General features: G+C 47.4%; 1 protein-coding gene and 1 long non-coding RNA gene across 2 annotated transcripts in view; both read left to right on the top strand.

Moving 5' to 3' along the window:
- The window catches only part of LOC310702233, a 42,823-nt gene extending 18,882 nt beyond the window's left edge, over positions 1-23,941 (top strand). Inside the window, exon 2 of the long non-coding RNA XR_014523384.1 lies at positions 22,746-23,941. This is a non-coding gene — a long non-coding RNA (uncharacterized lncRNA). The remainder of the gene's footprint in view (positions 1-22,745) is intronic.
- On the top strand, positions 1,718-14,373 carry LOC310701831 (uncharacterized protein). Its single transcript, XM_083493264.1, has 2 exons — positions 1,718-1,887; positions 12,993-14,373. The coding sequence occupies exons 1-2, from the start codon at positions 1,812-1,814 to the stop codon at positions 13,874-13,876; spliced, it is 960 nt and encodes a 319-aa protein (XP_083349390.1). The 5' UTR covers positions 1,718-1,811; the 3' UTR covers positions 13,877-14,373.
- Positions 23,942-24,280: the final 339 nt, after the last annotated feature.

Here is a 24,280-nt window from a genome sequence, read left to right on the forward strand (position 1 = left end):
GAGATCGCACTGGCTTATTTATTCTGAATGTTTGTATGTGATGCCAATAAAGGTTTGATGATGATAATGATGATACCAGAACTCAGTGTCATCCAATTAAGCTGAATTTTGGAAGATTCAAGATAGACAAAAGAAAGCACTTGTTAATGCAGAGCACAAAGGCTGTGTTCACATTGCTGCCTTAGGGGGCAGTGAAGTTCCCCCCTCCCCCCCCCGTGTTTCACAGGTTTTCATTGCTCACTGTTCACATCAGCACAGCTTCAATAGTGTCAGAGTCGTTTCCATTTTGGTGTACACACCAAGGGAATGCAGGGAGTGACCGGTAAACAGGATTGCGACCACACCCATAGTTAAGCTATGGAATTCACTGCTGCTTTAAAAGAGGGCTGTTTTTGTTTGTTTGTTTGTTTGTTTGTTTATTAAATGTCTATCTCACCCTTCTTGCCAATGAAGCCCAAGGCAGCAAACACAACTGCAGTACAAATGCAATTTTAAAAAATTTCGGGAACCGTTAAGAATATCTAAAAACAAAAATAATGCTGTAAGACGTGCAATAATAAAGCATGCTTTTAAAATAATAACACAACAAAACACAATAAAACACGTAAATATTGTGTCTGGATGGGCCCACCTAAATAGAAAGCTTTTCAGCTGGTGTCTAAAAGAATACAAAGATGACACCTTCCTAATGAATGTCACTAGGCAGGGAGTTCCAAAGTGCAGATGCTCCCGCACAAAAGGCATGACCAAATGCAGAACAGACATTGTGAGTTACTCACAGAATTTCAGGTTCTGCAGATTAAAGCGTTGAGTCAATTTATGAAGGCAAAAACTATTGATGGCCAATAGCCATGATGCCTATGTACTCCCTCGGGCCCCCCCTCAAATTTCAGTGGAGCCCTGTGCAATAACAAAATTTGGGTCCCCCCTCGCCTCTTGTCTTCCATTCTACATAATAGTTGTGGCACCCCAGTGACCAAACTGGTTAGTAAAGGTAAAGGGACCCCTGACCATTAGGTCCAGTCGTGGCCGACTCTGGGGTTGCGGCGCTCATCTCGCTTTATTGGCCGAGGGAGCTGGCGTACAACTTCCGGGTCATGTGGCCAGCATGACTGAGCCACTTCTGGCGAACCAGAGCAGCGCACGGAAACGCCGTTTACCTTCCCGCAGGAGCAGTACCTATTTATCTACTTGCACTTTGATGTGCTTCTGAACTGCTAGGTTGGCAGGAACAGGGACCGAGCAATGGGAGCTCACCCCGTCGCAGGGATTCGAACCGCCAACCTTCTTATTGGCAAGTCCTAGGCTCTGTGGTTTAACCCACAGTGCCACCCGCGTCCCGACCAAACTGGTGGGCTCCCCTAAATCCGCCTCTGCTTGTGGACTTACGATGGGCATCTGATTGGCCAGCTGGAGAACTTGATGCTGGACCAACCAGGGCTGGGCTCGACACGGCTGAGCTCTCCTTAACGTTCTTGCCAATGCATGCTGCTGCTCCACAATAATTCCATTCCCAAACAATTCCATTGGCCAGGCTCCTTTCGTCATTCCTGTAGCCTCTTGCCAAATTCCCGGTAGGATGATGCTCTCCAAACATTGCGTCTGCTCTGTTGAAACACCAGGGAAGGTGCTTCCTTGCAGGTGATAGCAACGCACCACGCCCTGGCTGTCTGGGAAACCCAGCCCTTCATCCCATTAGCAAGGATATAAGCGGCACCCCCACTTTTCGAGAACGTCTGGAGCAATTTTCTCTGTGCGGAGCCGGTCCTGACTTACGAAGCGGGGTCCTGAACTTGCCAAAACAGAAAAGGATGAAGCTCAGTTCGGGCAGGATGCCCCTGGGGGTGAAATCTGCCTTCGTCTTGGCAGTGGTTCTTCTTCTTCAAGGTAGGTAACTGACAGGGTGGTCCCAGGGGGTGGGGGTGGGAAGGAACATAATAAAACAGGACTATGGAGAGTTTTGTGGCTCCTTAAACATTAGCACATTCATTGCAGTGTGTAGGAGCTTGTGAAACCCAATGGGCTGCGATTCTAGCTCCACTTACCAAAGATTCAGTAGTATTTCCACAGTTAGGATCGTGTTGTTAGTCTTTTAAGGAGCCGTAAGACCCTTTCTTGCCGGGACGCGGGTGCGCTGTGGGTTAAACCACAGAGCCTAGGACTTGCTGATCGGAAGGTCGGCGGTTCAAATCCCGCGACAGGGTGAGCTCCCGTTGCTCCGTCCCTGCTCCTGCCAACCTAGCAGTTCGAAAGCACATCAAAGTGCAAGTAGATAAATAGGTACCGCTCCAGCGGGAAGGTAAATAGCTTTTCCGTGCGCTGCTCTGGTTCGCCAGAAGTGGCTTAGTCATGCTGGCCACATGATCCGGAAGCTGTACGCCGGCTCCCTCGGCCAATAAAGCGAGATGAGCACCGCAACCCCAGAGTCAGTCACGACTGGACCTAATGGTCAGGGGTCCCTTTACCTTTACCTTTAAGACCCTTTCTTGGTTTTGCTGTAACAGATTATGGGAGAAAGTAGAGCTGCTTTCTGACTGCTTTTAGCTCCCAGCAACAAAGACTGTTCCTCTGGTTTGTTTTGCTTCCCAGGATGATGTGGGATCCAGCCAGGTTGGGGGTGGGATGGGGGAGAAAAAGGCCCTTTGAGTCACGCAAAAGATGGTGCTACAGCCAGTAATGTCACAAGGAAACAGTGTTGAGCAGTTCCGCAGTTCCTCCTGCCACCAGCCCCACAATACCGTAACAATGGCCAGTGGTGGATTTTGGGCAGAGATTTCCCCCATACAAGGCACTGAACGGAGGGGGTATTTCATCATCATCATCATCATCATCATCATCATCATCATCATCATCCTATTCAGTGGTACCTCAGGTTAAGAACTTAATTTGTTCCGGAGGTCCGTTCTTAACCTGAAATGGTTCTTAACCTGATGCACCACTTTAGCTAATGGGGCCTCCTGCTGCCCCACGCCGCCATGAGCGATTTCTGTTCTCATCCTGAAGCAAAGTCCTTAACTCGAGGTACTTTTTCTGGGTTAGCGGAGTCTGTAACCTGAAGTGTATGTAACCTGAAGCATCTGTAACCCGAGGTACCGCTGTATTTATATGGGTATCTGCTGATAATGTCCATAAAAAGCAACTGTACCCAAAGCAATTATTGTGAAAAGAAGAATTGGGGGGGGGGGGGGCGGCAGAGATGGAAATGCTGTCCTCGCTCAGAGTGCCATATTACCAAAGTCGGGCCCTGCAATGGCTTTCTCTTCTGGAAAGAAGTAGGATTTACTTTGATTGGGCTGGAAAAAAATGGAGCCTGTCTATGAGTTACCCTAGTAGCTGGTTTGAAATATATGACTAGACACCACAATGCATAAGAACTATGTTAGGAAAAAATGGTCTTGTGTCCTGGCAGGTTAGGATGCTGGAGGGAATGCTGAGTAGACTCAAACGCTGATACTGATCTTCATTCACCACTGCCTGCAAATTTAGAGCAAGGGGATGGGCCTAAACTGTGCTCCCTAAATATTTTTGGACTCCCAATTCCCATCAGCGCCAGCCAGCCTGGCCCAATAGTCAGGGGTAAAGGGGAATTGTAGTTGAGCAGCATCTTTGAGAGCCACAGCTTAGGCCCCCAGTTTGGAGAGAGACTGAAGGAATTGTAGCCATTATTTCATGAGGCCGGGCAAGCAATCAGCATACCTGTTTGTTAGAGAAATGTTTTATTTTAAAGCAGCAAATGTGTAAAATAGATTTACATAACTCATCCAGATGGGTGAAAAAGGATTTTAACAATGTAAATGAGAGAGAGAGAAACACATGCTTATTAACCTTTAGATGGAAATCAGCGAGGGTTAGAAGTACTTGACTTCATCTAGGTCAGGCATGTCCAACAGGTAGATCGTGATCTACCGGTAGATCATTGGATGTCTGCGGTAGATCATTGGCTCCCTCCAAAGAAGCTGAACAACTGTGGCTCCCCTTAAAAAAGCTCAACATTTTACCTCCTCCCTGAAAAAAACTCAACAACTTTGACCCGAACCCCAAAAAAGGGGTTGATCACTGCCAGTTTTTAACTGTGAGTAGATTGCAGTCTCTTGGGAGCTGGCCACCCCTGATCTAGGTCATGCAGTTGTGTGGTATAGTGGTTAGAGCACCAGACCAGGAAGACCAGGGTTCAAATTTCCACTCGGCCATGAGGCTCACTGGCTGATCTTTGGCCAGTCGCTGCCTCTGTTCAGAGGGTTGCTGCTTCCGTCTGGACAGGGAGGGAGGGGAGGTTAATATCCAAGTTCAATTATGATGCTCACTGGATAGCTTGGGACACCATCCCTCGACCCAACCTAGAAGGTTGTCGTAAGAATTAAATTTGTAAGAAATGTAAATAGTGATCGCATCAAGCATCAGTATTATTGGGCATTTGGTAGGGCCACTTCTCTGCACAGGGCCTGCTGCCAACTCCTGAAGTCTCTCCTCTTCAATGCCTCTTCACCTGCCCGCTCCTTGCATGCAAGCATTGGCAAGAATGAGGACCCTGAACACCAGCCTCTCTTTCCCAGTGGGAGCTGGGAAGCAAAAACAGGCAATATTAAAGTGAGCCCACCTAGTACATCTTGCCCAAGACTTCTCCGAATCTAGAGATGAGCCGATACCGATTGTAAAGAATGTTGGATATAGTTGGACCTCGTGGTACCTTCCAACTCTACAATTCTAGGAAGTGCTGTGGAAAAGGTTCCCCCTGAGGTTGATGTGGGGGGCGGGGGGAGTGGAATTCAGAAGAAGATCTCAGGCAGACCTTCTAGAGTCTGCTGAGCAACCAGGAAGTATCGCTCCCAAGGAGGACATGTGCAGGTGCCAAATCTCTGTGGCCGCTGTCTGCTTCCCGTCTGCTGTTGTCAAATCAGCCGGTCAACATGGTTGCCATTGCTTATTTATATCTTTCTTCCATGGCACCCATACCCTCAAACCATCCCCATTTGCTCGGGACATTCATGGAATTACAGAAGCCATCCCAACTTCTAATTTGATCCCGGTATGTCCTTTTCCTTGTGGAACCCGCTCCCTCCAGATGTCAAGGAAAAAAACAACTACAGTGGTACCTCAGGTTAAGTACTTAATTTGTTCCGCAGGTCTGTTCTTAACCTGAAACTGTTCTTAACCTGAAGACCACTTTAGCTAATGGGGCCTCCTGCTGCTGCTGCTGCTGCGCCGCCGGAGCCCGATTTCTGTTCTTATCCTGAAGCAAAGTTCTTAACCTGAAGCACTATTTCTGGGTTAGCGGAGTGTGTAACCTGAAGCGTATGTAACCTGAGGTACCACTGTATCTGACTTTTAGAAGACATCTGAAGGCAGCCCTGCTTAGGAAAGTTTTTCATGTCTGATGTTTTACTGTGTTTTTACTGTTCTGCTGGGAGCTGCCCAGAGTGGCTGCGGAAACCCAGCCAGCTAGGCAGGGTATAAATAATAACATTATTATTATAGGGGTGAGGTGGTGCTGGCTCCCACGAGAGCGCCGCACCAAAAGACATGCATCCTGATTTTTGTTAGAGTAGTGTTGGAGGGTGCATAAAGAGGTCCCAAGTGGTCTCCTACTCAGGCACTGTCCTAACCCCAACCTTCTTAGCTTCAGCAAAGAAGTTGCATCATGTGGGACCATATCTACCTGTGTCTGAGTTGGCATATCATGCATGGCTCTGGGCCTGCAGAGTTTCTGTCTCCAAAAAGGAGGAGAAGTACTAGGCGAGTTTGTTAGACTGGTGAAACTAGATTGCTTCTTGAGTGTGCCCAAGGTATCATCCATCTCTAGTTCTAACCCATAATTACCCCTTTGAAGTTGGCGAGTTTGAAAGAGAGCGGCCAAGCTGAAGACATTTAACGAGTTTAATGCCTGCCAAGATGTTAGTAACCCATGTTCAAACACTATCAAATCCTCCTTCAAGAACCATTCGCTATGGGTCTTTATGAGCACTACAAATTTGGTACATGGGTGCTGCCATTCAACCAACACTCTGTGGGATGCTCAGATGCTGGCATTCAGCCTATGTTGTGATCAAGGATAAGAGCTAGGTCAGGCCAGGATCCTGTTCTCACGGTGCCCAGCCAGATGCCTGTGGGAAACTCACAAAAACGCAATAAGGATCAACGGATCATTCTGTTTCCTGTCTGCGTTAGTTAGGTATGTGGACCCCTTTCCATTTTTGCATTAATCTACAGTCTGTTTGAAAAATTGAATTTTAAATATCTACAGTGGGACCTCGGTTTTTGAGTATCTTGGAAGCTGAACAATTTGGAACCTGAATGCCGTAAACCTGGAAATAATTGCTTTCATTTTCAAACGCACCTCGGAAGTACGGTGGTACTTCGGGTTACATACGCTTCAGGTTACAGACTCCGCTAACCCAGAAATAGTACCTCGAGTTAAGAACTTTGCTTCAGGATGAAAACAGAAATCGCACAGTGGCAGCAGGAGGCCAAATTAGCTAAAGTGGTGCTTCAGGTTAAGAACAGTTTCAGGTTAAGAATGGACCTCCGGAACGAATTAAGTACTTAACCCGAGGTACCACTGAAGAACGGCTTCTGCTGCGTGGATTTTGCCGATTGCACATCGACTCTCGGTTTTCAAACGTTTCGGAAGTCGAACGGTCTTCTGGAATGGATTACGTTTGAAAACCGAGGTTTCACTGTATTTTTGAAAGCATTTTCTCAGCGTGTACACAGTTATAAAAGCCTGCAACTGTTCTGCAAAATACAGAGAAGGGAAAAGTCCAAATTGTGTCTGTGTTCCAATGTTCACATTAGTCTGGGAGTTGCAGATCAAGTTCATTCACATCAAGATTCCTGAAGAATGGAATGCTCCTGCCTTCCTAGTTCTGACACATTCCAAGTAAGCGTTGGCCCACGGTTTTACTGAACTCGATTCAGTTTCTTCTGCTGCTGTTATGATCAGAAGCCCTTAATTTGAATTTAAACAGTGATGTGGGCGAGAGGGACAGTCCTCCTGGATGAGAGATGACAGGTTGGCAAGGCATTCACCCATCCTCCCCACTGTTCTGTCTTGTGGCAATTCTGATATGAAGCATTCTGGGACCACAACAAAACTGTGCCTTGGCCAAAGGCCTGGTGGAACAGCTGTGTCTTGCAGGCCCTGCGGAAAGATGTCAAGTCCCGCAGGGCCCTAGTCTCTTGTGACAGAGCGTTCCACCAGATCGGGGCCATGGCCGAAAAAGCCCTGGCTCTGGTTGAGGCCAGCCTAACCTCTCTGTGGCCCGGGACCTCCAAGATGTTTTTATTTGAAGACCGTAAGGTCCTCTGTGGGACATACCAGGAGAGGCGGTCCCGTAGGTATGAGGGTCCTAGGCTGTATAGGGCTTTAAAGGTTAAAACCAGCACCTTAGACCTGATCCTGTACTCCACCGGGAACCAGTGCAGTGAATGTGATCCTGCAGTGAGGACCCTGTAAGGAGTCTCGCTGCGGCATTCTGCACCCGCTGGAGTTTCTGGGTCAGTCTCAAGGGCAGCCCCACGTAGAGCGAGTTACAATAATCAAGCCTCGAGTATGGCTAACATTGGGTACAACCCATAATCCTTATATAAAATCAACCTGTTTTGCTTAGCCATCACATGCTAAAATGACTGGTTATAATTTCTAACTAGACTAAGACAGAAACCAGCCAAATAAAAAACCAACTTTGCTAAAAGAGCCAAGAATGGATATGCAACATTTTCTTTGACGTCAATGGGGATTTAGGAGTGCCTGCCTTGGATGCATTATTTCTGGCTGATTTGCAACATCAGAAGAAAGCTCACATCACAGCCCTCAGCCACAGGGTGAACGCTGCTTATGCCTGAAATGACAAGCGTACCTACAAGCAAATACTAGCTCAGCCTAGCATCTCCTCGTCATGCTTTTGTTAAAAATGCTTCCCTTCAAAGCTTAAGAAAAAATCTCCACCAATTTATCCACTTATTCATCATCCCCACCAAAAAGGAATATACCGTATTTTTCGCCCCATAGGACGCACCGGCCCATAGGACGCACCTAGTTTTTTTTAGGGGGAAATAAAGAAAAAAAAAATTATTCCCCCCCCCCCAGGTGCATGTGGGGCCGGCAGCAGGGAGAAGTGCTCTTCTCCCCGCCGCCAGCCTTCAGACCAGGTCTGGGGACGGCGGGAAGGCGCGCTACGCCTCCCCGCTGTCCCCGGAGCTTGTGGGGCTGGCAGTGGGGAGAAGCGCTCTTCTCCCTGCCGCCAGCCTTCAGACCAGGTCTGGGGACAGCGGGAAGGTGCGCTACGCCTCCCCACTGTCCCCGAGCTTGCGGGGCTGGCGGCGGGGAGAAGCACACGTCTCCCCGCCGTCAGCCTCCAAACCACATCGGGAGACAGCGGGATGGCGGCGTTCCGCTTCCCCGCTGTCCCCCGAGCTTGTGGGGCTGGCACTGGGGCTCTCCTGAAGCCTGGAGAGCGAGAGGGGTTGGTCTCCAGGCTTCAGCGAAAGCCTGCATTTGCCCCATAGGACGCACACACATTTCCCCTTCATTGTTGGAGGGGGAAAAGTGCGTCCTATAGGGCGAAAAATACGATATATATATTTTAAAATTATTTTCTTAAGAAAGGAACACAACAACAACAAAGGGCCAACAAGAATATGACAACCCTTGTTGCAGAGAGTGTCTTCTTTAGCAATTACTTGTAGCCAAGTAAGAGTATCTTCCATAAACATGGTTTTCACCGTGAGTCCGTAAGTGACTGTGGAGGCCAATTCTGGATCCACACGTCCTTCCACAGTGGGGACATAGGTTTCCGGGTGGGAGTTGATCACGGTGAGGGTTTGCCAAGCATGTGCAGAGTGCGTGTCCAACAGCCCACTGATGTATTTATTTAAGAAAGCTATATCCAAAACAAAACAGAAAAGATACAAAATTTAAAACATCAGAAAATACAAAACATTAGAACAATGTTCATAGTGCAGAGGCCTCTTGAAACAAAGTCTGTTTAACCTAGCCAGGCCTGAAACTTAGCAGGGACGGCACCTGTCTGATTTCTCATGGGAAGGAGTTCCAAAAAGTTGGGCCTATTGCGTGAGTTGTGTTTCTGGTCCATGGAAGACCACCAGTAGTGTTCCCTAATGATGATCTAACTCATTGCCTTAGGATATTTGGAGGGGATGTTTTCTTTTGACATTGCAGAGTGCTGGTCATTCCACACTGTGTGGAATTTTGGCTTCTTCTGCAGAGCTGCAGAACTCCCGTTGTCAGAGCTTGACCCTCGCGAGAAATAGGCACATACAGCTTGAACTCCATGAGAGTGATTTCAAGGTAGGGGGCTTGAGAAACTTGATTTCCTCATGTTATGATGCAAACCGACTTGACCTGCGCTTCCAGGAACTCGCACACGGATAGGAATGTACTTATCCTTTGAATTCTGCCCTTCTCTGAATATTGCAGTTCAGTTCTTAGCTCAAGCAATGCATGGGAATGCATTAAAATGTGTCGTTCAGGATAAAAATATGTTTAAAAATGCATGTATTGGGAATAAATATGTATCAACATACAATTTTGATTACATCTATAAAAATGCATTTTTGTGGAGATTTTAAAATTTAAGATTAGAGTGGGAATTGATTGGAGCAGACTTTTGAAGAAACACGCATGAAGCAGACACAGACTTGAAGCAGGCTGATCAATCTATCCTTATTGCAGATTCTCACATGCTCCGTAAACCCTTGCAGCCTGGTTCAATATATGCTAATTTTTGCTTGGATGAGAAGGTTGTATAATGCAAGGCAGGATTTAGGTTCCTTTACCCTCTGTTTTCTGCCTTGGGCTCCTTTGCAAGGGAAGATGGGGTATAAATTTATTCAACAAGCATTTCAAAATGATCTTTTTAAAGAATTAAAAAAATGGGGAGTTTTCTTTAAATAATAATAATAAAGCAAGCCTCCCATTCTGAATCATCTTATTTTCTTGCATGTTGTAGTTCATGAGCAGAGAACCTCTCGGTGCTGTTGCTCTCAAACCCTCCTCATCCATATATATATATATATATATATATATATATATATATATATATATATTTCATTGAAAATTTTCAGTGGACAAATAAAGTAAACTCTCATCATCGCTAACCATTGGCCATGCTGGCTCTAGGGCTGATGGGAGTTGGAGTCTAGCCACACCTGGAGGACCCCAGGTCCCCCCATTCCTTCTATATGAAGCAATAGCAGCTTTCATCCCTCAGCTATGAATTCTGCATTCCAGCAAAGGTGTGCTGAAGGTGACAAACAATTTAATTGGTTTCAGGGTGGAGCTGGATCGTTTTGAGACAAACAATTAAAATTATTGACGGCTGTGCTTCCTTCTATTAAGACCTGAATAAATAAGAGGTTTGGCTGGCCTTTACGAGGGGTCTGCGTCTTTGCCAAGGCGAGCTCTGCTGCCCTGCGTAACTCCTTGACAGTAGAAGTTTGGCAGAAATTATACTTGCCTCTGTTTACATGGCTCTTAAAAGTATACTGCCCTACTTGTCATACGTCCGGGTTTTCCTGGGCATTTTACCAATTCAGTGAAAATCCTGTATGTGTCTGGGAGAACCCGGACATATGGCAGACCTATCTTAATGAAAAGAAGCTCGTTTATACAGTACTGTACTGCTATTTCTTAGTTGTGGATTTTGGTTTGTTCTGTTTTGTGGGTGGATGTGTTTTGTCTTTTGTTATAAAGCTACAAATAAAAAAAGCTTTAATAAACAACAAATGGTGTTGTTCAGTCAGGGCTTTTGTATTACCAACCAGTATTTATTGATGATTTTGTTATTATTGTACTGTAGTTCTATATGGTGTGGTATTATTAGGAAAGTGTGATACGTAAAATATTTAAATAAACAAATAACTCACTTACCATTTAAAGATAAGTCAGAAGTCACCTTGATTTTTGGGAGGGGCTTCTGTGCATTTAATCTTTTGGGGCCAGGCCAATCCAACAGGTTAAGCTTCAACTTCACCACTGAGAGAGAATGGGGAAATTCTCAGCTGGTTGAATTTCTGCCTGATTTTGCTAGTAGCTGTGCCTTTAGTATCCACATTTTAGGCAGATATTAAGCAGATGTCACTTTCCCGGCAAGGAGGTGCAACCGTACCTGTTGATTTTCTACCTGCGAAACACTTAAGAGCCACTTCACTGGGATTATGCAGTGCTGTTACTCAGAGGAAACAATGCCAACGGCAACTTGATTTAGCATACTGGGAAGTTCTTTTTAACCCTGTTTATTTTCCTAAACAGCCCGAAATATTCCTGGATGTAGAAATCAGTCAATGAGAAGGACTCATGCACAGGATAACTGTGCTTGGACTTAGAGACAGCACAATTCAAATCCAGCTCTGCTATAGATTTACTGAACCGGCATGTAAGACTTGCAGGCCTGTTTCGTTTTGGAAGGATGATAGCTCAGTGTAGAACATCTGCTTTGCATGCAGACAGCCCCAGCTTCATCCCTTAGCATCTCTAGGTAGGACCACGAAAGCCCCATATCAGAACACCGGAGATGGACCAGTGGCCTGACTTGGTATGTGGTCCAGCCAGTTAAATGGGAACTGAACAAAATAACACGACATGATGGCCGATAACAATGGCACTAAACACTATTTATAGACTAATACAAATGATCAGAAATTGCAACCAAAGTCTCTAAATCTTCTTCACCAGTTGCGGTGGAATAATTCAAAAGTTCGATAAATACATATCTGTCACCAAATATCACCGGAACAGAGTTCCCGGATAACCAATCTGTTTCGTTCAATGCTTCATCAGCCAGTCTTGATCAATTATTCATCTGCCAGACTTGTAAGAATTAATATGAGAAGGATGCAGTTCAATTTCTTAACAAGCTTGTAAGTAAATATAAACACTGTAGAAAATATGCTCTGGATCAGTCGTCATAAGATACTGTAGTTACAAGTCTGGCTGATGAAGAATTGATCAAGAATGGCTGAAGCATTGAATGAAACAGATTGGTTATCCGGGAACTCTGTTCCCGCAATATTTGTTGACAGATTCTGTATTTACCGAACTTCTGAATTATTCCACCGTGAGTGGTGAAGAAGATTTAGAGACTTTGGTTGCAATTTCTGATCATTTGTATTAGCCTATAAATAGTGTTTTTTTGGGACATGGGTGGCGCTGTGGGTTAAACCACTGTGCTGCTTGGGCTTGCCAATCGGAAGGTCGGCGCTTTGAATCCCCGCGAGGGGGTGAGCTCCCGTTGCTCGGTCCCAGCTCCTGCCCACCTAGCAGTTCGAAAGCACACCGGTGCAAGTAGATAAATAGGTACCACTCCGGCAGGAAGGTAAACGGCGTTTCTGTGCGCTGCTCTGGTTCGCCAGAAGCGGCTTCGTCATGCTGGCCACATGACCCGGAAGCTGTACGCCGGCTCCCTTGGCCAATAAAGCGAGATGAGCTCCGTAACCCCAGAGTCGACCACGACTGGACCTAGTGGTCAGGGGTCCCTTTACCTTTATAAATAGTGTTTAGTGCCATTGTTATTGGCCATCGTGTTGTGTTATTTTGTTCAGCTTGTCTATATTGCAACACAGGAGTCTGTTTAGGAGTTAAATGGGAACAACACCTGATCACAGGACCGATACGAAGATAGATGGATAAGGAAACATTGTCACCTGTCCTTTGCCATACAAATAGGGTGAGGCCTGCACTTAAACTCTCAATCCCTTGGGAGTCATTGGTGTGTGGGCGGCTGCCTGAGGCAGCAACAGGAGCAACACCTTAGATGAAGCAAGAGGAAAGGAACCTGCATATTCAGAGAAATCACGTGGTACAGAGCAGATCTCTGGGGAGTATATTGCTTGCTTGTTCTTTGGCTGATGGTGTTTCCTCATATGTCCCTAAAAAACCTGCCTAATGTACAAATTGGGCTTGGGCATGTAGCATGGGTGTCTCAGTTTATAGGCTCACCGTTTCACAATCTCTCCCCTTTGTGGTCCCTTCCCAGGTGTGACATGTATGAGCCTTCGAAGCACTGCTGCAACAAGCGCTCCTGTATCCCTCAGCGTGGCTAATCCATCAGTGGCTGGTACTGTTGAGAAGGAGGAGACCCTGGATGAAAACGAGCCTGATGACAATGAGCCTAAAATGGATTATGACGAGGCCGACCGTGACGACTCCCTGGAATACGATGGGACCGTTTCACTTGACAAAGAAGGCGCAACCGAGTCCCCAAAAGACACCATGAAAGAAGACGCCAATGAGGAGGGAGCGAGTAACGTGGAAGTGTCTCCAAAGGAGAACAGGCGAGCGGAAACCAACATTTTGGAAGGGGTAGTAGACCCAACTGACCTCGATGATGCCCTTAACTTTATCAGTCTCATTGTCAAGAGAGCTGCTGAGGAGCTGCAAGAGGAAGAGGCAGAGGAAATGATGTCAAGTGACGACGATGCTCTTAACTTCATTAGGCTGGTTGCCAAGAGAGCCGCTGAAGAGGAGGAGGCAGCTGAAGAAGGGAAGCCAGTCGACGAGGATTCCTTTTTGTTTACCGACCTGCCCAAAATCTTGGGGCCCTTGCTGAAAGCGTTTTCTAGCACGCCAGAAAATTCTGAGGCTCCCTCACCGGATGACTTCTTTTCTTGGTTTCCTGACCTGAAGAAACTGCTGGAGGATCCCAAGCCAGCTGGCAGGAGATCTTATCTGCCTACTTCTCCACAGCCAGCCCTACAAATATCCCCCGCCTCTCCCCAGCCCACTGGATCTGAAGTCCTTTCCTCCCCATCTCTGCCAGAAGCGTCAGCCTCCACTGCCCAACCAACCATACCTGAACCTCCTCAGACAAGCCAGCCTTCTCTCCCAGAAGTCCCAGACTCAGAAGAGAGATTTTATTAAGCAGGCACAGCCAAGCAGTCCTCACCTTTTTGGAGAGTGAGGAAAATGAAAAAGGAAGGCTGGTTGGGAGTCTCATTCCTCCAACTTCCTCTTTCTCCTTGAGATCACCTCTATTTCTTATTATTAACAAGGTATAAAAAGTAAGCACAATATACGCTTTTAAAAACACACCGTTTTTCATTTGGCAATTTAATACTGCATCTACCCAAGAGCTACACAAAGGTGTGTTGTACTTAGGGATCGGAGGAGAAATTCAATTTGGTTTGCATTTGAATCTGCGCGTGAACAGAAACGCTGCCTTATCTTAGTGGGCAGACCTATCTATCCCTAACTGTATTTGGGCATAGTGAACCAACTCTGCTTTGTTTCCTTAAATACAGCCCTGCCTCCAGATTCTCCCCCATCTTCATTAAGCTAGGAATCTGCTGCAGGCTTGTATAAAGAGCACTGCCAAAAATCTGTATATCACCTTGCTTAATAAACCTGTTTGGTTACTAGTACCTGCGTGGAGCCTGAATCTGTAGTCAAGGTTCAAGAGACAAGAACAATTACCACTGGGATTTGTGGGTACTGTGGTGGGATAGAGAGGGCGAAATAAATGGGGAGGAGAATAAGAGAGACAACAGCATAGGTTCTTTTGTCACGTGTGTCCGCAGACCCGCCAAGTCTCCCTGTTTTCCAGGGACAGTCCCAGATTTACAGAAGCTGTCCCAGTTTCTGATTTGCTCTCAGAATGTCCCGCTTTTCCATAGGATGTCCCTATTTTCATTGGAGAAATGTTGGAGGGTGTAGAGTTATCTGACCCCCAAGCCATCCGAAGGCAGCTCTTTATAGAGTGACTGGAGGAACCCAGTCAGATGGACGGGGTATAAGTAGTAATACAACAGCAACAGCAACAACAACAAGAAGAAGACATCCCTATTTACATTGGAGAAAAGTTGCAGGGTATGTGTGTGTGTTTGTGGGAGAAATGTCCCAGATTCAAATCTCACCTTGGTCATGACCTCACTCTTTTATTTATTTATTTTATATACACTAGCGGCCAGAATTGTGGAAACCTTTTGGGAAAAGTGTATTTCTGAGGTTTGATGGCTCATAACACCTGATTGGCTCTCTAAACGCCCATCCTCACTGGCTACATTCAAATGAAGGAAAGCTATTGCATATCAACCTAAGCAAGTTGTGCTTCCTTTTTCTGGTTACTTGGCTAGATCTTTTGATAGAATACAGATAATGGAACAAACTTTATTGCATTAAATTCTTCATTAAATTATCTTTGCATATATATGGTATTACTCAAAAAAAAATATGGTATTACTCCAATACCATACACAATATATGGTATTACTCCAAAAAAAAAAAAAAAAAAGTGGTGTTATGAGCCATCAGACCTCAGAAATACACTTTCCCCAAAAGGTTTCCACAATTTTGGTCACTAGCGTACCTTATCTTACTGTATAAAACAGTGCACAATAGGGATGCAATATAATAATAAAATCAGTTAAAATATAATCAGGAAATCGGGGACGGGGGGAACCTTACGGGAAATGACTGCTGAAATGAAAATTTAAAAAATCTTCCCCAAGTGCTGGAAGTTCACCAAGTCTGTCCTCAACTGGGAAGGAAATTCCACAGAATATTGAACACAGACATGGCTCTTGGTGGATACAAGCCATGAATGTCTGAGCCGTGGGGCAGTGGCGTAGCGTGGGTTGTCAGCACCCGGGGCAAGGCAAGTAATTTGCGCCCCCTCTGCCCTAGGGGCAGAGAGCTGCGAGTGCGAGCACCCCCCCCCATGTTGCTCCCGGTGCGGCCGGCCCCCCCGCACCCCCACGCTACGCCACTGCCCGGGAGAGGGTCCCTGCCCGACGGGGCGGACTTACCTGGTGATGGCATCGGCGCCAATGTCCCCGGCGTGGGGCTGGACCACGCTCCAAATGTGCTTCACGTGGCTCTTGTCGTCGTCGGTCAACACCATCTTGGCAGCTCAAAGTCTCGGGTGCCATCGGAGCGCGCGCGGCCTTTTTATCGGGGGCGCCCCGCCCCGCCTGGGGCCTCTCCCTCGGCCTCCACCTTCTCCCCGCGTTATCGCTTCTTACGGCTAGTGCTAGGATGCGGGAGGGAGCGCACGAACAGCCTCCCCGCAATTCCCGCTGCTTTCCCCCAGACAGGCCTTGCCGGGTATCTACGTCGGGCTCTCCCTGGTCAATGACATGCCTCCTTTGCTAGTCCTGACACCCCCTTTGCGGCCATTGTTCTTTCCCTAGGACCGTGCGTGGCGGAGGCGCACGAGGAAAGGGGAGGGACGGTGCCTTCCAGAAAGCCAGGATGAGGTCCTCGTCCGCCCCCGCGGGGCTCCGGCCCGAACCAAACCAAGTCAAATGGGTCTTTCCTTTGCGCAGCAAACCAGCCGGCGGCGGGGGCGGCAGAGAAGGGTAGCAGTCAGTCCCGCTGAATGCGGACATTTTGTCCTTGGCCTCCCCGCGAGGTAGCTCTCCGAGGACTCCCGAGCAAACTTAGGAAAGGCATTGGAAAATAAAACTGTGGCTATCATCATAATGCCATTCCACAAATCTGTGGTACGACCACACTTGGAATACTGTAGACCAGGGGTTCCCAGTTGGTGGTCCACATCACACACCCAGACGGTCCCTGACGCATACCTATCAACTGTCTGGGACATCCCTTTGTGTGTGTGTGTGGGGGGGGGTCACTCTCACTTTGTTGGAAGTGTGGCAAGATGGGTATTAAACAGATGTCCTTCGTTGTGCAGTATTTGGTATCCGGCACAACAAAGTACTGGGACCAGATTTCTTCGGGTGGGTCTCAACAGTGGGGTAGCGTGGGTTGTCAGCACCCGGGGCAAGGCAAGTAATTTGCGCCCCCTAACCCGTGGATTTGCGCCCCCTAACCCTAACCCCCAGATGTTGCGCCCGGTGCAGCCGGTCCCCCCTGCACCCCCCACGCTACGCCACTGCCGTGGGGTACCACTAACAAGGGGCTCCTCTGAAGATGTCAAGATCGGGCAAGGGCGTAAGGAGTCAGGTGGTTCTTAAGGTATCCTGGGAGACTTAAGTCAAACCACCATCTAATTGGTGCCAGGCGATGAGCCTCTGGAGTGCTAAGCAAGGTGTAGGAGGTGTTGTGTGTGTGTGTGTGTGTGTGCGCGCGCGCGCATGTGGAGAGAATGGGATGAGTTTCAAGAGGAATTGGCTCACAGCAAGAAGTAAGTAAGGGAGGTGGATCTAGAAACGTTACCACAGAAGCTAGTTCTTGGTTCAATAAGGGAGTGCTTGCAGTTTTCCTTCTCTCCTCATGTTAAAACACATCCATTTCTCGAGCAAAGCTTCCTGTGTTATATTTAAGATTATCAGACCATTACATATATATATGACATAAGCATCACCTAGTTGTGGAATGCATTTTGCTTATGTGTAGAAACCATAACCTGCTTGAAGAACGTAAGTGCATAATAATAATAATAATAATAATAATAATAATATTTTATTTCTGCCCCACCCTTCCTGATTCAGAAAACCAGGCTCAGAGCGGCTAACAACAAATTTAAAACACTTACTTGATGCAACAAAAAACAGCATAAAATACAGTATAAAACGTGAATAACAATAAATTCAGAATTCAAAAATCAATTTAGGGGGGAAATCCATCCAATAAACATTAGATGATCACCAAGGCTAGCTGGCTAAATTACTGGTGGCATAAATGGTGGTATTTTGACAATGGAGGCTGGTCCACTGGAGCGAATGGGGCCCTGCCCCCATCAACCTCTGTCTGCCTTCATGTACCGTATTTTTTGCTCTATAGGACACACTTTTCCCCCTCCAAAAATGAAGGGGAAAAGTGTGTGTGTCCTATGGGGCGAATGTAGGCTTTCGCTGAAGCCTGGAGAGCAAGAGGGGTCGCTGTGCAGCCCTCTGTCTCGCTGTTCCAGCTTCGGGATGGCTGCGCAAACCCTCCGCAGGGCGGCGGGGTGAAGGCACCCTGCCGCCCTACGGAGGCTACAAAGGATGCCCCTGAAGCCTTAAGCCTTTGGAGTGCAGCTGCACTCCAAAGGCTTCAGGCATCTTTGAGGTTGGCGGTGGGGGAAAGCAGCGCTTCCCCCCACCGCCAGCCCCACAAGCTCGGGGAGCAGCGGCAAGGCTGCACGCAGCCTTTGCGCTGTTCCCTGACCTGCTCTTGAACGCACCTTGAACGAACCTTGTTTTTGAGGGGGAGAACAATAAAATCCCCCCCCCATTCTCTGTTGGGGTTGGAACTTAACGAGTTAAGTTTCTCCCATGATGCCACACCATTCTGACGTCAGCTTTTCGAAGCTGGGAGGAGTTTGGGAGGAGTTAGCCAGTCCCACTCTGTACTCCGTGGGGAAAAGACGCAAGTCTGGCATGGCTGCAAATAGTCCTGGAAATTCCTGAGAAATATTGGAATAAATGCTGTAAATAGACAAACCGGTGCTGTGTGTGTTTGTCTGGAACGTGACAGTTTTACACCGCTGTGGGAAGCTCTGCTGAGTCGTGACGGAGTGGCGCAGCTGAGGGAAGCGCGCCGGACCCGGCAGCCATAAATCGCTAATCGAGGTTCGTAAATCAATTAGCGGGGGTCACGGCTAATAACCAAAGGTCACAGGTTATGGGTCCATAAATCATCGCTTGTAAAACTGTCACGGAAGATACTGCCGGGAGCTGTAAAATCTGAGGTGTCGAGCAGAGACGGCAGGAAGAGCAGGCAGAAGCAAACAAACAAGCTGCGAGACACAGAAAAGTGCCTGGGTTGCTGAGAACTGCGCAGAGCTGAGGTATCGTTTCTCCAGGGAGAAAAGCCAGTGGAGCTGACGTTATTGTAAGTACAGCTTGGGGCCCCCTTGGGAGAACGGCAGAAGATGGCGGACGGCCATGATTCATTCTCCGTGCCTTTCGAAAAGTTAAACGGCCAAAATTGGGGAGAATGGAGCAGAAAGCTGAAGGCCTGGCTGGTAGCCAAGGGTCTGTGGGATGCGGTCTTAAGGCCTCCACTGCCTCAACCAGCCGCCGGAGCTGCAGCAGCAGCAATTGCAGATGCGCATGCTTCGCAGAGAAAAAACCAAAAGGCCCTGGGAGCTATAGTGCTCAGTTTGGAGGGTTCACAGCTGCCCCATGTGGAGGGTTTGGAAACTGCGCATGAAGCTTATGCTGCTCTTGAAAGAGTGCACCACAGGACCACGGCTGGTGCTAAAATTCACACCACCAGGCGTTTGTTTGAAATGAAGCTGCGTCCAGGTGGGGACATAAGACAACATGTTACAGAGATGCTCTCTGTGTTTAATGAACTGCGGCTGTTGCAGGTGAATTTTACAGATGAATTGAAGGTTTATATTTTGCTAAGCTCTCTGGACAAAAGTTATGACAATTTATGTCTAACTCTGGAGTCTATGAGTCCGCAGGATCTGACTTTGGCGTACGTCACAGGACGCTTGGCCGACGAACAGGAAAGACGCATCAGGGAGAGCAAGTCTGGTGCAGGTAGCTCCTCCGGGAAAAGGGGGGGGGGCTAAGCAAGATGAGAGCTTTGTTCAGGCTTTTGCCATTCGTCGGTGCTACGTGTGTGGATCTCACAGTCATCTCAAAAGAGACTGCCCACAGAAAGGGAGGGCAGCTGGACAGGAAAGCTTCAAGGACACCTATCATGGAAATCAGTCGGGTTTCCATGGGAACCAGTCTGGGAGAGCAGGCCAGCCTGGGAACGCAAGAGGAGGACGTGGAAAACAACGTGAGGAGACGTATCAGATAGCAGCGAGCATGGCTTTGTTCGAAGACGGCCGTGTGGAAAATTCCAAGTTTTGTTTTGTTATTGACTCGGCAGCTAATCGCAATTTGATTCCAGAGACACCTGCTGTTAAGAGGTGGAACTGCACGGCAATTCCTGCCGGGAAATCTGTACTGTTTGCAAATGGACAGAAAGGAAATCTAACTAACTTTGTAAATCTGCATTTTTGTATTTTACAGGAAACGCTAGAGTGTTGTACCGTTCCTGGGATGAACCACTGTCTTTTATCTGTGCCGTATCTACTGAAAAAGGGATTTACGGTTTGTTTTCAGGATGATGTGTGCACAATCTCCAAAGGAGGGAGGGTGCTTGCCAAGGTTAAAAAGGGGCAGAATGATCTCTTCATTCTTAAAACGTCTCTGGAGGGTGATGGGAAGGTTAAGAAAGCACAAGCACTGCGTGCTACAATTCCCAATCATGATGAATGTGTCCACATTTGGCATGCTAGGACGGCACATAGTTCAGTAGAAGAACTACAGGTGCTGCCGGAGGTTTCTAAGGGGTGTGAGATTTTAGAATGTGGACATGCTGTAAGTTGTGAAACTTGCAAGCTGGCAAAGATAAAAGGATGCAGTTATCCAAAAGTTGAGAGGACAACCACTAGGCCTTTTGAACAAATTCACGTAGATTTGTGGGGTCCTGTAAAAGAACCAAGTCTGGGAGGGTCAAGGTATCTGCTCTCGATGCAGGATAATTTTACACAGAATTCCTGGACACACGGTCTCAAATCCAAGGATGATGCAGCACAGCTGCTCAAACGTTGGATTGAGGAGGTGGAAGTAAAGTTTTCCACCAAAGTGCAAGCTGTCACAAGTGACAGGGGAGCTGAGTTTACAGGTTCTGCTTTGCAGAAGTACTTTCGCAAGAAAGGGATACGTCACACAGTGACTTCACCCAATCAGAGGGGGCAAGCAGAGCTGAAGTGTCAGGCTCTGGTTAAAACTGCACAGGTGTTGCTGAAAGATTCTGGGTTACCTCCAAGGTTTTGGCTGGAGGCAATCAAGTATGTGAGCTTCACCTGGAATCGCACCTACAATTCCATGGTAGGGGACACACCGTTTGGGCTGTTGCATGGCAGGAAACCCCAGATTCATTTTTTGCGTATGTTTGGGTCAAGTGCGTCTGTGTCAGTACCTGCTGCGTTGCAGGGGCCAGATGGATCCAAGTTCCGGAAAATGATCTTCTGTGGGTATGAGCCAACAGCGAATGCGTGGAGGTTTGCATTTCCATCAGGTGATCAGAGTAAGTTACTGATCAGCAAGCACGCTGAGTTCTATGAGCAAGATGAAAAGGCAAAACCTGCTTCCAAGCGTGATATTCTTTCAGAATGTCTTTCTGATTCAGAACAGGAAGATTCTGAGGGGGAGGAAGAAGAAACTGAGTCTGATGATGATGACGATCAGGTAACTGACCAAAGTCAGGAACAGGAGGAGGTATCTGTAATTTCTCCTCAGGTTAAGAGAACACCCAAAAGCGAGCCCAGTTCTCCGGTGAGGGTAATGGAGAGGGTTCGAAAGCGTTTTAAGTCAGAGGGGGAATCCCGTGAGGCTGAGGACACAGGTCCTGAGGGCAGTGAGTCAGAGGAAACATCTGAGCTTGTGCCCAGAAGGTCTAGTCGCTCAACGAAGGGCGTTCCGCCGGAAAGATACCAGGCGACAAGTGCGTGGGCCTGGTTCGCACAGTGTGATTCTGGGAGTGTTGAAGGGGTTCAACAGGTGCCTGGGAAAGATGCTGGGAAGGAACACAAGGCAAAAGGGAAGGTGTTGAACTCAAAAGGGTCTTGTCAGAAGGTGCGGCAAGGGAGGGTGTTGGGGTTGGAACTTAACGAGTTAAGTTTCTCCCATGATGCCACACCATTCTGACGTCAGCTTTTCGAAGCTGGGAGGAGTTTGGGAGGAGTTAGCCAGTCCCACTCTGTACTCCGTGGGGAAAAGACGCAAGTCTGGCATGGCTGCAAATAGTCCTGGAAATTCCTGAGAAATATTGGAATAAATGCTGTAAATAGACAAACCGGTGCTGTGTGTGTTTGTCTGGAACGTGACAGTTTTACACCGCTGTGGGAAGCTCTGCTGAGTCGTGACGGAGTGGCGCAGCTGAGGGAAGCGCGCCGGACCCGGCAGCCATAAATCGCTAATCGAGGTTCGTAAATCAATTAGCGGGGGTCACGGCTAATAACCAAAGGTCACATTCTCCCCCTCCTATGGTCCGGTGCGTCCTATGCTCCGGTGCGTCCAATAGAGCGAAAAATACGGTACCTCCCACTGGCCTGCCTTCCTGGCATGGCCTATCTGCTTCCTTATCCTCCTTAAGTCTCAGTGCTGCCCTTGCAGAATTCTGCAGGGAAGAAGATGGGCATCGAACTCTGCCTGTCCTGGGCTCTGGCTCCCCCTACTGGGGGCTCCCTGTCTTTTTTAAAATAATAATTTTTATTGGTTTTACAATTTGGTTTTACATTCACAGAAAAAAATAAAATCAAAAGATATAGAATTCTCCGAATTCTCGGACTTCCATCCTCCCTATTTGCGGAGTCCACTAATAACCATTATCACTGCATATCATGTTATCCTCCATTTATCCATAAAACTCTATTTTCTCCTATAGTCATTTTCACATTGCAAGTGTTATTTCAATCCTGCCAATGTTTTTAACTGTTTGCAGTGCTCTGTCAAATATATTACAGATTTCCCCCAATCCTTATTAAAGTTTTAATCGTCCTGATTCCTGATTTTTCCAGTCATTTTGGCCATCTCAGCATAGTCCATCAATTTTGCTGTCCAATCTTCTCTTGTAGGTGTTGTGTCTTCCTTCCATCTTTGGGCTAAGAGCATCCTGGCCATCGTCGCATACATGAATAGTCTTTTGTACTCCCTTGGTACCTCAGCACCTAAAATTCCTAATAAAAATGGATTCTGGTTTCTTAACAAAAGTATTTTGAACGTTTTTTAAAGCTCATTATATGTCATCTCCCAGTATTCAAGTAGGTAGCCATATTGGTCTGACACAGTCAAAATAAATTAAAAAATTAAAAAATTGTCCAGTAGCACCTTAGAGACCAAGAAGGCTGATCGCCGAAGAATTGATGCTTTTGAATTATGGTGCTGGAGGAGACACTTGAGAGTCCCATGGACTGCACGGAAATTAAGCTTATCCATTCTGAAGGAAATCAGCCCTGAGTGCTCACTGGAAGGACAGGGCCTGAAGCTGGGGTGCCAATACTTTGGCCACCTCATGAGAAGAGAAGACTCCCTGGAAAAGACCCTGATGTTGGGAAAGATGGAGGGCACAAGGAAAAGGGGACGACAGAGGACGAGATGGTTGGACAGTGTTCTCGAAGCTACCAGCATGAGTTTGACCAAACTGCAGGAGGCAGTGGAAGACAGGAGTGCCTGGCGTGCTCTGGTCCATGGGGTCACGAAGATTCAGACACGACTAAACAACTAAACAACAACAAAAGGTGTTACTGGACAATTTTTTATTTTTTTAAATTTATCTCCCAATAAGTTTGTATTGCCTTAAAGGTCCACCACATATGTTATAAGGTGTGTGGGGGGGGGGCGGCTCCCTGCCTTTCACTATACCGGTCCTAATGGGTACCAGTTACCACTGCAACTCATACTGTTGTATTTTCTCAGTACTGCCCTTTTAGCCCTCTGCCCGCTAGGCAAAAGCCTCTACTGATGCTCTCTGAGGTAAGGGAGTGGGGCTGAGCAGTTAGATCTCACTCAGCCGACGTGTGAGGGATACACAATGTATTGTGACCATAGGAGAGCAGCCTTCACTCAGAAGAGAATCACTCAGAGTAGATCCTTGCATAATAAGGGCAGCCATCTTCGAATTGGCAGCATTACATTGCTGGCCACGTGTTTCTTGGGAGTTCCTTATCCTTATTATCCCCTCGGCCTGTGGGTACCTCTAGATTGGTGGCCCCTGGTGCTACCAAATAATTGTACTCCCATGGTAAGCTATATGTGGAATTGGAACTGTACACATTCATCCCTGTCATGTTCCAGACACTCTGAGAACATAAAAGGAACCCTGCCGTGTTATATATTGAAGTTCTCACCCTGGCTACCAGGGGGTATTGTGTATATAGTTTTCACTCAGGTCCATGTCAGTTAATTTAGGCGGGAAACCCTGGGGTGTTGTTGTTACAATGTTGACAGCTGGCTGCCTATAAAAGCAGGCCGGCTGAGCTGTTCAGCTCAGTTCAGTTCCAGCTTACTTATAAAGAACTACTTGGAGACATCTCTGTGTCGTCTGATATGTCCACCCACTATTTAATATTGGTGACGAAGATGGGATGGATGGACATCAGAGCACAGCCAGATTCGGTCACTCACTGAGTGGAATCACTAATATGCCGGATCAGGCCAATGGTTCATCTAATCCAGCATTCTGTTCTCACAGTAGCCAGCCAGGTGTCTGTGGCAAACTCGCCAATAAGACCTGAAGAGAAAGATGATGGGGTGACACAGTGGAGCAAAATGGGGAACCACCACACCAACCTCAGCCCGGACACTGAGGCCCAGCGCCGAGGGCCTTCTGTCAGTTCCCTCACTCCGAGGTTACAGGGAACCAGGTGAC

The sequence above is a fragment of the Podarcis liolepis genome, assembly GCF_965112155.1.
Source record: "Podarcis liolepis genome assembly, chromosome: 2".
NCBI lineage: Eukaryota > Metazoa > Chordata > Lepidosauria > Squamata > Lacertidae > Podarcis > Podarcis liolepis.

Bases quoted from the DNA above. Each gene is read 5' to 3' on its own strand.
- LOC310701831 (XM_083493264.1), top strand. From the start codon at position 1,812: ATGAAGCTCAGTTCGGGCAGGATGCCCCTGGGGGTGAAATCTGCCTTC. The intron at 1,888-12,992 runs GTAGGTAACTGA...GTCCCTTCCCAG, and splicing joins AGTGGTTCTTCTTCTTCAAG to GTGTGACATGTATGAGCCTT.